The 12577-nt window shown below is 36.1% G+C and overlaps 1 protein-coding gene across 9 annotated transcripts in view; it reads right to left on the bottom strand.

The window, feature by feature from the left end:
- RYR3 (ryanodine receptor 3) overlaps positions 1-12577 on the bottom strand; it is a 198371-nt gene that overhangs the window by 3280 nt on the left and 182514 nt on the right. For 8 of the 9 annotated variants that reach the window (XM_068193076.1, XM_068193075.1, XM_068193079.1 and 5 more), the window contains one exon: positions 10444-10653. In XM_068193076.1, coding sequence (XP_068049177.1) covers positions 10444-10653 — 210 coding nt within the window. Of the gene's footprint in view, positions 1-779; positions 937-2977; positions 3113-4757; positions 4905-5651; positions 5713-6611; positions 6740-7304; positions 7348-9767; positions 9899-10443; positions 10654-12577 lie in introns of those variants that run through there. The other variant, XM_068193082.1, reaches the window with a different exon arrangement.

Raw genomic sequence — 12577 nt, 5'->3', positions numbered from 1 at the left:
AGTATTTTTTCAACATAGACAGTTCTGCTCCCACAGCCCACCTTGGACAGTTAAGTGAGTCTGCTTCACATTTGAAGGATTACTCCTCCACTTTCAATGTTTTAAGAAAAGAATTGGATCATTTTGGAGACTATTACATGTGTAACTTTTCCTCAGTATAGATGTGCTACATTTTTTTCTTTGCCACCAGGTTGCCATAAAACAGTGTGTTTTTTTCCTAACAGCCTTAGAAGAGTTTATGCAGTGAGTGTTGAATGCTGCCCATCATAAAGAGGGGTCTTGTTTGCTGTAAACCACAACTGCAAACCAATTAAAACTGCAAATCAACCTCTAAAGAAAGGAGGAAATGGCTATGTGGCCATGCCTTTCTCCATGTCATTTACCCTTTCCAACTGGAAAGTCTCCATTCCCCAGTCAGCTGTGGTGATTCCAGGCTACAAATGGGAAGGGTGTCTTTGGCAAGGCTCTCCCAAGATTAAATGCTTAATATAGGAGAACAGTGATCCTGCACAAGGTTCATCATTGCTGGATAGTTATAAAAGTGTTCATATATACTGCAACCCCTGTAAGTTACATTCATTGTGCTTTGACTTTGTGTAGTACTTGGGAAAAGGCATATTATGTATGAATTAATATAAAATTATTACTTTCAGAATTAATGATTATATAAACTCAGAAATAATAATTTACAGCAATACTGCTAAATTTACCTAAAACATAAATATGGTTTTCAATGGTGAACTAATTTTGAACAAGTCTATTAAGGTAAGTGATGGTACCTTGAATAATGGCCAGTAGGATAACAATGACAAAGAAGAAAAATGTGATGTCAAAGACAATTCGGTACATTTCATAAGGGTCTCCAGCAGGATCCTCAATTTCATCTCCAATGCCACCACCAGCTCTTACACCCACATACATGTGGAACAGGTAACACTAAAACAGAGAGAGGAATACTGTAGATATATTTACCATGAACTATTCTTTTAGGGTTGTTTTTTTTTTTTCTGCTCTGCTAATTCTCTTGACAATTTATAGTAACAAGAACACATAATATCATTCCTCATGTATCAAACACACTGCACCAAAAATCTGTTACTGTCTTAACTAATGTGATTCCACCTTCAGGTACACTTACTAAGAGAGGGAGTCAGCATCAGCTGAGTGTTACCTGATCCTCACTCACTGGGTCTTACTTTCAGACTGAGACTATTTTGGAAGTATTTTTCTTGTATTTGTTACTGTATCCAACTATATTCTATCTTTTAAAGTCTTGCAGTGAAGTTTAGAAATGTGGAAAATATTGCCATAAAATAAATATTGGGATTTTCACAAGTAGATCTACCTGTTTGTAGGTGGTTACTAGATAAATTAATTTTGCAATACTAGATATTTTATTTATTATATTGTAAATTAGTTGTGATCTGTGAAATGACCAGTGTTCAGTTCAATGCAGAAGAAATCACTTTACGAAAGATTGTCATATTTTCGAAGATACAAATCTTAATGGAAAAATCTTTAATAATCTGTATGCTTAAGCTCTGTAAGTATTTTGGAATGGAATCTTCTGCCAGAGTGATAAACTACTGATGTTCCTGTATGATTGGCTACAGAATCTTGTAAACCACCTTCAGCCACACAGTGTGGCTTAAAACCAATATCAGTCTCTAACCATAGTCAGTTTTCTGGAGTCACATTAGACATCACGGTGTTAAATAATGAGTATAAAACCTGGCATTAGCAAACACTAAACAGAACTATGCATCCATTTTTATAATGCAATTTTACTGATAACATAAGGCATAAGACTAGATAGTACTAGTTTAATAGTACTTAAAAATGTAGCTTAGAATTTATTTACCTCACTTAATAAAGTGTTTTAAAATGTAGCATAGTTTCATTATTCTAATTATTCCTACACCTATTTTATGACCAAACCATAGTATTCAGCTTACAAAGCTTGGGCAGGTTTCATAAATTCTGTAATTTGCATGTCTAACCTGCACTGAGTGTTTAAAAGAAAGTTCAAGAATAGGGAGGAATTCATTCTGTGAAGTCAATGAGTCAATGATACACTTCTGTTCTGAGGTATTTTATTCTATCTCTGGTGTAAAATGCAGAGCAGAGAGTTTCTTTTTCTTGGGAGATATTGGCTGGCCCCAAACTCAGAATATTGCATTTTTAATACCTGAATTTATGTTTTCTGTATACAGTAAGAAAATCAAATCCTCTTTGTATATTAATGTATATCTGTAGAGTATGTGCTATTTTGACAGAAATAACATTCAGTGGTGATGAGTAGAAATCAGATTGTAAATTGGTATCCTAAGATTATCACCCATAATAAGTTGTAATTTCTGCATTCTAACCTTTGACTTCTTTTTTCATTACTAAATTACTAACTGTAATTTTGGAGTAGGCTTTTATAACTAGTGCTAATAACATCACATACTTCACATAATCTAAATAAGGACAGAAAGAGCTTGCGTACTTGCAAACATTGGGAACAAATGGAGTTTCTTTGTTGTGACAACACAGCTGCTTTTTGAAATTCTGCCTAGTTTGCCCAGAAATTCCTTTTTTACTTTGAGAGTTTGCCATCCTTAGCTGTAAAAGCATTATGGCACATCATAAACCACAGTATTTAGGAGAAAAATTCAGAATACCTTCCTGTGTGTCATCTATTTGTCATTGAGTTTAGACCACTGGAGAATGCTGAGGGAATTTCAAGACTACGTGTATTTCCAAAATGACATGTATCAAGAAGAAGAACCCAACAGATTTAACAACAAACACATCCCTCCTTACATATACATTCATTACATATACATTATATTACATTATATACATTATATGTATATGTATATTACATATACATATACATACATTACATATACATTACAGATACATTCTGTCTAAAATATCCATTTGAAAATTCAGGATCGTATTTGAGGCACACAGGTGATGATTTAGTTACCGTCATCATGTCATCACACTTCATGTCTGGTTCATCTTCGTCTTCACTCTTGTTGTAGAATTTGCGGAAGAAGTTGAAAGCCACCACAGTGTAAAGATACACTACTACAGCCAGGAGTCCCACAGTAAGCACAAGCTGTGTGTGGAGACATGACATGAAAATAGGTTTCAATATCATTTTGTCAGAAGAGACATGCCTGATTGGTGCATTGCCTTAAATATTGAAAATGAGTCATATTGTACCTTTCCCAAAGAGGAAACTAAAGACAGTAGTTACGTGTGTATCACTAAAGCAATTTTTTACACTCTTTAGTTTAAAAGTTTAATTATAATAACTTGAAACAATATAACTGGAAACACTGGATAAACAATAAAAATTAAATAATAAAAATAAAGACTTATCATAGTCTATTTGCTCTTACAAAGCTATTTAGCAAAGCCATTGCTAAAATGGAGAGTAAAATTTTTAGATAGGAGTAAGTAATTTCCAGGTCCTGCCTGTAAGGAAATAAAATCATTAGGTGAAAAAGTTTAGCAGTTAATGATACTAGATTACATTGTCTTTTGAAGTTGGTGTTAGAAGATGCAGCTCTGGAGAGGAGTTTACTCAAAGCTACATATTTTAAAAAATGCAGCAACCAATATTTACTCTTTTAAAAGAAACATAAGAGTATTGAAGGACAAGCTGATCAATTATCACTATCTGCAGATCTGTCAGCGTGCTTCCAAAGTGAGCATTTCAATGCAGAAATCTACAGCTGTCTTTCAGTGTTCATATTTACTTGCCAGAAAAGCAACAAGAGTAGAAAAATTACTCATTGCTTGTTAAGAATGTAAAAGCTATGGTCTTGAGTTAAAACAGTTGCATCAACTATGCTCAGTTTTGACTATGACATTTTTCAAAAATTCATAAGGAAGATATATAAGTCATTACAATCATTAAAACTAATATGAAATTGGTCATCCTGAAGTAAAATAAATAGTATAAAACCAGAGATTTTATTTGTTTGTGTGATGATAACACATCATCACCTTGTGTGGGTATATTTTTATGCCTCTTCCAAAACATCATGTGGTATAAAATGTTTTGACAAATCTAGCAGGGCATAGGTGTGGGCTTAGAATATATGTTACTGCATTTAAGAAGGAATGGAATGTGTAGGTTTGAAATTATATTTCGGGGAATCTAGATTTCTTAAATGTGAGTTTGAAAGTAACTATAAAGCCTGCTTTTTGTTGTTATGCTTGCTAGGAACATGGATTCTTTGGAGATCAGAGCATGATTCCCTGCAGAAATTTTAACAATTAGTTTTAGAACTACATTTTATTAACTTGATTTTTGCATGACAAAGGGCCATAGAAGCATATTCCACAGTGCAGAATGCCCACACATTTAAGCACATTCTTATTAGCCAGGTATTAAAATCTCAGTGCCCAGATCATTTTTACTGCTGTAGCTAAGGAGGGATTGTGTATTCTTAATATATTATCACCAATCAGCTCATCACTGAGAATATAGAATGAGCTGGTTCATATTCTTATATTTTTCTAAAATTATGTGTTTTTCTAAAATATTGTGTACAACACTTCTTTATCTGTCATCAGTTGGTGGGTATAGATTGTTATAATTTCATAGGATTTAACATGTATTCAGTGTGCTGCAGAAGATATGATCAATCCTATAATCATAAAAATGAATTGCATTCTGATATTTCCAGTACAAGTTATTTCCAGTACTTTTAAAAAGTGTATTTTTTCAAACCTTTGCATGTAGCACTAACCTGTTTGCCATTGTGAGTGACTGAAGACAGAATAGTTCGCAATGTCTTAAAACCCATAGCAATATCCAGCAGATGAGCAGCAAAGAAGAAGTTGTTGTAGTGCCCAAGGATAGACATAGTTGTGTACCAAGCTAAGTATAAAAATGACTGCAGAGAAAGTGAAAAATGGCAGAGGGTTAATAGGTGCTGATGTGCATTATTGGATGCAGAACGCTGCATTTTTAAGTCACTCAAGTTGTTGCAGTAGGACACTTTACCTACGTAGGGATTAAACACCTCAAACTTCACCCAACTTTTGAAAACTACGAGTGATGGAGGGGGATGTCACACTGCTTTTGCTGTTGAAAAATGCTGAGACCAGCCTCACTCAACAGCCCCAAAAATAGACATCACAAGGATGCGAAAAACCTGTGTATCCTGACAGTTACTGGCACTGGCAGGGATGTGGAAGGCAGGTGTTTCCTGATAGAGCAACCAATAATTGCTAGTACTAGTAACTAACAATGTGTGTTACTAGAATCTTTACAATGTGTGTGCAGAATCTTTACTTGAATGGGAACGCTCCCCAGGGTTACTCCTTGAGGCTAAGCCAAAGAAGTTTGCCTACTGTCACTGATATGGGCAAGTAACATAACAATAATTATTGAACTCCCTTTTAAACCATTAATTTAATAAATAATTAATGATACTAGCAGTTACAACAATCTATACTGTGCAGTATATAATTCTGATTAAAACACCCTTTAGTCTAATCACAAGACAGAAAAAAATATTTTAAAATGGCTCTGTAATGCAATATTATTTGTGTATGTTTGTTGAAAATAAAAACAGATGGTGAAGGACATACATGTTTAGAGTAAATCAAAGCATATTCATCTAGGCTAACATACTCACATTATCAGTGAAAACCACTCCAAGCTTCCAAATGTGGTACTTTGTATCAATGGAGCTTAGCCTAAGAAATAAAAAAAATTTGAAATGCATAAATGTCAAAAATAAGTATTGAATTCTGTATTTATAAGCAGCAAACTAGTTGTGGCACTTCACATTTTTTTTGCTGAAGGTGGTGATGTAGATTAATTGTTCATTTTTTGACTGATCCAGGTACTTCATTTTTCAGAGAGTATTCATTAATTCTGAGCACCACAAAGAGTTTCTAAACCAACAAAACTGCTGTAAGAATTTCAGGAAGAATGATACTTCCATATTCCTGACTTAAAAAATTATGATCTATGCCAAAAGTAGTGAAATGTGGAACACAGATTGCTTAAATTTAAGAGGTTAGTGTTCTGTCTAGTGTAAAATATTGCCAGAATAACCAAGAGAAAAGGTAATGCCATCTTCAATATTCTAGATATTTTATCAGCCATTGGAGAGCATGGAAAGGGAAATCTTTCTTGTGCATCTTACACATTGAGAAAACCAACTCTTGTAGGAGCATAAATCACCTGGGACCAGGACATATTCAAGCTCTCATCTTGACTAAGTCAGGAAAACATCTCTGAATCTGTACTAGACACTTGTTATCTAGGTATTATCAATACTTTTTTCGATCCATTGGTTTATATACTTTGTTGTAAAACCTTATAAATGGTGCATTAATTATTGTTTAAAATTAAAGAGTGGCCAACTATATCAGTCAGCATAAATTTCCTGATTTTTTTTTCTTACTTTTATAACATAATTATGTTTTAGAACAAACAAAAAGCTATTTTATTTTACTTCCACACTAGGAAGACTCATCCATTTGAATTTTCCACATTGAGGAAAATATCACAACAGTTTCGGTTTTTTTATCTTTGATGATGAAAGCATTCCAATGCATAATTTGTCTGTGAAGCTGAGAAATTGTACCATGACACAAGAGATGCCTCTTCTGGTTCGCTCTCTTCCACTGGACTAAAATCAAGGGCACTTTTGTCCAAACCCAGAAGTTCTGCAATGCGCTCTGCTCCGTATAAGTCTCCATACTTGTTAATAACCTAGAAAGGAAAAAAGGGAAGCTTTTGCTCACAGAAAGGGAAGCTTTTGCTCACTCCTTATTGACATTCACCTACTTTAGACCAGTAGTTGTCAGGAATTAAAAAAGAAGTCCTTCACAATTAACTAGAACAGTAAGAACTCCCAGGAAACTAGGGGAGCATAAAAAGAAAAATAGAAGCATTAAAGGCTATTATCTGAAAGCTTATGTATAATTTTCTGTCATTTAAGCTGGCATGTTTTTCTTTTTTTAGGGCAATGAGGGGGCTTTGTATCCTAAAGATGACAATGATTGCAAATTAGACCTGCTGGCTGATTGACAGCATGAAGTTATTTCAAATGTCTGAGTCTAGGAAGGAAACCACAGCCTTCTGTCTTCCTCCCTCCTCCCACCTACACTGCAGCTGCCTGTTCATCGAGACATTTCACACAACAATGACTTCCATAAAACAGATTCCAGTTCTCTGTTATTTCTGTATTTTTGTGTACAGGAGCGTATGGATATCCAAATTAACCAAATAGTAGATTATTGCTCTGAAAAACATAATAGAAATATAAAAAACCTACCTTCCGTTTCACAAATTTGTCCCAGTAATTGTTAGGGAAGGACCTACACAGATAAGGCAAAGATATTTCAAGTTATTTAACTTGTTAGGGGAAAGGAAAAAAAACAATGAAAAAAAGAGAAAATACCATGTTCCTGATTATTGCAAATATTTTTCACTCACTTCAAATTAGGAGAATGATTTCTTTTCATGGGGACAACAACGGTTATTAATCATAATTTGCTGCAATAAAATCTTCCCTCTCCAAACCCCCTTTGTTTTTCCCATTCACAAATATGACTGGTCAGCAGGCTAAATACTATCACCTGATAAGCTTAACAATTCCATAGTTACAGGTTAGTCACTGTAATGTCATTCATCTACTAAATAAATTATCACCCCTAGCCATAAAAATCAAACCAGACAATGATTTTCAGAGAAAAATAAGGGAATGTTAAAGCATAAATACCTTTTAAGTTCATTGGATTACATTTCAAACAGATACTGAACAGTTGAGAACCAGTCGACTGTTCGCCAACAGAAAACATTAAAAATATTTAACTAGCCAAGAAAATTCAAGAAGATCATTTGCCGATATATAGCAAATATATATTTATGGCAGTATCCCAGAACTGCTCATTCTAATGATCTTACTGTCTATTGTGCCCGTTTTGAGGAATGCCAGTTAGCAGGAAACACTAAAAAATTTAAGATTTTTTTTTTCTCCTTATCTCCTGGATTTTTTCTCACTGAGTTGAGAAAATATGCAGGAATGTAAAAGAGAAAAATATCTACTTTAACTAAAGGATAGTATTGGTAAAATAAAGCAAATGCTGGCACAAGAAAAATGAGATTGCACAACAATGTTCTGCTGGGATGCGAGGCAAACTTCCCAATGACTATGCTCCAACTTTTACCTTTCTGAATTGGAATTCTGAATTAATTTAATCCAGATAAAGGGAAATGCTTCTAGTGACTCAAATAGATGGTATATTCTAGTCCAATACTCTGTATTATTTTTTTGTTTCATTTCTCAGGCTTTTAAGCAAAATATGTCATAGTGTAGCCAGCTTGTGTCTATCTCTTTTACAAAAAACTCCAATAATTTGTCAGGGTACATCTTCTGCACTTTTAATTACTTTTTCCCATTATAGAAAGCACATTTCACTTTATATAGAACACTGGGTACCCTCCAGCAGTGCTTATTCTGATTGTACAGTACTTGCAGTAAACCTCGAGACTCAGTTAACATTAGAGGGAAGGATTAGCCTGCTTAAATTAGGCTTAATCTTTTGTTTAACTTCAGTAGACAGTGCAACATGCTGAACAGACTGTATAGTGTGTCATTAGGCATAAATTGACAATATATTTCATTAATTCATTCTTCTGTTTGCTGAAGATAAACTTACTGGGTATCTAGATGGGTTGCTATCAATAGTGAAAGAAACTGGTCGGAAAATAAGCAAGCTCTCCTGTTTCCCAATTAGTTTCTGTTGTAACTTTAATAATATGTGTTAGTCCATACTGCTGAATGAAATTTTAAAAAATTCTTTAAACTAAGGTGTAGGAAAACAAAGCATTCAAGAATTACCAGTATTTTAGAAATTCTAATCATGGAAGCATAGATGGAAGGGACATTAAAGATGATCTAGTTCCAACTCCCTGCCATGGGCAGGGCCAGCTTCCACTAGACCAGGTTGGTCCAAGCCCCATCCAGCCTGACCTTGAACAATCCTGGGGCTGGGGCATCCACAGCTGCTGTGGCAACAGAACAACAGGGCAACCTGTTTAAGTGCCTCACCACTGTTACAGTAAAGAACTTGTTCCTAATAGGTAACCGAAACCTACCAGTAAATTCTGAAAAGCAGCCTATAGTCAAGGCATTCTTTCTGCGGGAAGAGAGCTGACTTGCTGTGTTTGTCTGTGCCACTCCTCAAAACTGCTGCAGCTTACGGAGACTCTTAGAATCGCTATATGACTACTACAATATTTGTTAATGCCTACAACTTGACAAAAATTCCTATGAGACCTACTCAAATTCTAGGAATGCTATTTTTCGCTAGATTTACTCCTCTTGTCACATACACATTTCTTTAACAAGGAATGGGAAAGAAAGGGAGGAGTATATTACTGTACAAGTGAAATAGTCACTGGAAAGGATGAAAGTTATCTTTCTAAAACTTTCTCAATTGAGACTAATATGCAAAATGTCTTGGAGAGACACCATGAAGTAAAATACCTAATCCTTGCAAACCCTAGAAAATGAAAAAGAGTGGAATGTGTGTGTCATCATAGTATTTATTAAATAAACAGATAATACAGGATTGCACGTTAGAATCTACTACTGTAGCATCTAATATAAGGTGCTAAAGGCCTTTCTTTTAGATTAACTAAGTGACAGGTGGACAGGAAAGGTTCTAGATCAGTGGCTTAATGAGCTGCAATATTATAAGTAGTTTACATAGAGTAATTTAATTTTACTTACGGAGTATTTATAACAAGGCGATCCCATTGTCCTTTAATATCATCCTCAGTTGGTTGTTCAGTTATGTATAGTCCATCAAATTCCAGCTTTCTAGCTACCTCCTTTTCTCTTTTGAATACAACCAGAGGGACCTGTGGAAGTGACAGTGGCCATCTTTGTCATGGTTTATGTATTTTTGGTTCTTTATAACAGAAAAATGTGAGACCAAACATCACACTAGGCAGATCAATGCCCAGGCAGCCTCTGAGCAATGGCCACCTTGGCAGTCAAGCCCCAACCCTCCCCCACACACAGCTTTTTATTGCTGAACGTGATGTTGTTACATGCCATGGAATATCCCTGTGGTTGGCTGGCTCAGCTGTCCTGGCTATGACCCCTCCCAACATACCTGCTGAGGGATGCACAGAGTGGGTAAAGCAAAGACAGATCCCTCACACTGTGCAAACATTGTCCAGCAATAACCAAATGTGGCTGTGTTACCTGCACTGTTTTAACCACAAATCCAAAACACACACACACTGCTAGAAAGAAAATTAACTCCATTTCTGCTGGTCAGAATACAAGAGGAAAACATCTACTTACTGAGCAATGAGAATTTGTAAACAGCTAGGTACAAATAGCTGTTCCAGTATTAGCACCACCTTGGGGCATAGCCAATGTTTAACAAACAGTAAGATTAAGAACTTGCCTTTAAGCAGTAGTATCCAATGACACAGACAAAGGAGATAACAGTATGAATAACTGCCAGTGCTCTGAGGGCAGGTGCCATGTAGCCAGTACTTTCTTCTAAAACAAAAAACACCATGCCCTCCTCCTCTTCCTCTTCAGCAAAGGAGTTCCAGAGATTAGAGTCTTCCTCTACTTCATCAAGTGGCTCTTCTGTCACCTGAGAAAAATTCAAGCACATTGAAAACAAAATAAACTTAAAAGCTTTTCCTTTAATGACAAATTATGTTTGCAAAGCCTGCTCAAAGGAAGATGATAGATCATTAGCTTTAAACATTCTTCATTTGCACAGCATAAATCTTCACATCATGCCATGTCACTGAGAAGAAAATCTGGAAAAAGCAAATACAGGGGATTTACAAATCTCTCTAACAATGCCATAGCAAAACTAAAACAAATGAAAAAGAAATGAGGAATGACTGAGTTATCTATTATGACTGAATTTAGGGGTTTTTTTGGTAATCTACATAGTTCCTGATTGCTTGAGTCTAAAAAGAAGCAAAATTTTCATATAATCAACTTGTACACTGTTCATAACTTTTTAGTTCATGACTCAGTTTAGACCTTACAAATTATGTACAGTATTTCATCAGCTGACATACTGCCCTAAATTCTTCCACTGACTTTAAAAACCTGCCCTTTAAAATAAAATCCCTAGGGGTGCTTTTTTGACAGCTCTATCTAAAAGATAAAGTCCTGTTCAGTCCTGTTTGACTCCCACTGACCCTTTCCTATGTATGACAGATGGACTTGCACTGATAGACACGAACTTTTGTCCTTGCTCTTCAACAGAATGGGTTGTCACCCACCAGATTAAAAAAAAAAAAAAAAAAAAAAAAAAAGCAGAAGAGAATGGGGAGAAAAGGAGACTGACATGGACAAAAGCAGAATTCTACATGTATATTTGAAGTCCATCTTCTCTAACCCTGTGGGAAAGAAAGAAATAGACAAGGAGAAAGCCCTAAACAGCCATGACATCTTTCTCCTGGAATGTGCACATACATTCTGCCCAGTTTCCAAGAGCTTATTACATCTTTACCTGCCCTGCATCTGAGAATGTAATTGTGTTATAGCAGTTGCATTTCAAGGTATTTGAGAACAGGACTCAGTTATTTCTAGACTGAATGTTCAGCCAGCTGCTTTTGTTGTTGAAGTTTTTGGTTGTAAGTAACAGAATACGCAATAGAATATCTAATATTGGAAAACACAAGGTTCATCAGCTTATTACAACTTTCATTCTATGTCTAGAAGGGGAAAATCAAAAGTTCCAGATTTCAGGATTAGATAAATCAGATCTCTTATTCAGTGTGTAAAAATGCAGGTGTTGGAGTGGTGGGTACTGCTGCCTAATTCTTGTCCCCAGCCAGTCTCTCCTGTAGAAAAGCAAGTTGAGTGAACCTTCAGGCAACGCAGTCAGACCCTCACTCAACATTCACCACAGCTGGCTCAGCAATAGAGGCAAGAAAGGCTCTTTCTGCAGGGTTTTTTCCAGCAGAGGATATCATACGTGGCTGAAGGGAGCCCAGTGAGGTAAAAGAGAACAACCACGTGGAGAGGGCAGCTTAAGAATGGGAAGGGGTGGGGGCAGAGCTAAGGGCAGGGCAGAGGGGTTTGGTCTCCGGGGAAATGGGGGGGACCACTAGGGATACCAATCCAGTGAGGGGACAGGGAAAGGAGAAACCAGGGGAGGTTGTGGCACAGAAGTCCATTTGGGAGTCTAATTTTCCCCCCAGGAGTTCTGACTCTATGGTGAGTAGTTATTGCCGTTGCCAGGGCTGAGGACTTGGGAATTGACCGAGGTGGGAGAGTTCATGGGATGCTACAAGTGTGGAAAGGGGGGGAAAAATGAGGCTTTTGTGGATGGGAGTTCTCCTTATTGAATTCTAACCTGTTTCACTTCAAGATTGTGAAGATTTATGAAAGAAATCGGAGGAAACTGCTGGGGATGTTCTACTTTGTATCATCGGGTGTTCTACAGCAGAACCTGAAGCAACTCTAGATTCAGGTGAACCTCTAAGATTAGGTTTAAACTGTGAATGTATAGCCTTCTTCATCAGTGAGCTAGACAAAAAGAGCTGTAGCCT

Source organism: Anomalospiza imberbis, chromosome 6, assembly GCF_031753505.1.
Source record: "Anomalospiza imberbis isolate Cuckoo-Finch-1a 21T00152 chromosome 6, ASM3175350v1, whole genome shotgun sequence".
Classification (NCBI taxonomy): domain Eukaryota; kingdom Metazoa; phylum Chordata; class Aves; order Passeriformes; family Viduidae; genus Anomalospiza; species Anomalospiza imberbis.
The sequence above is the reverse complement of the archived record's forward strand: the minus strand, read 5'-3'. Positions and strand labels throughout refer to the sequence as shown.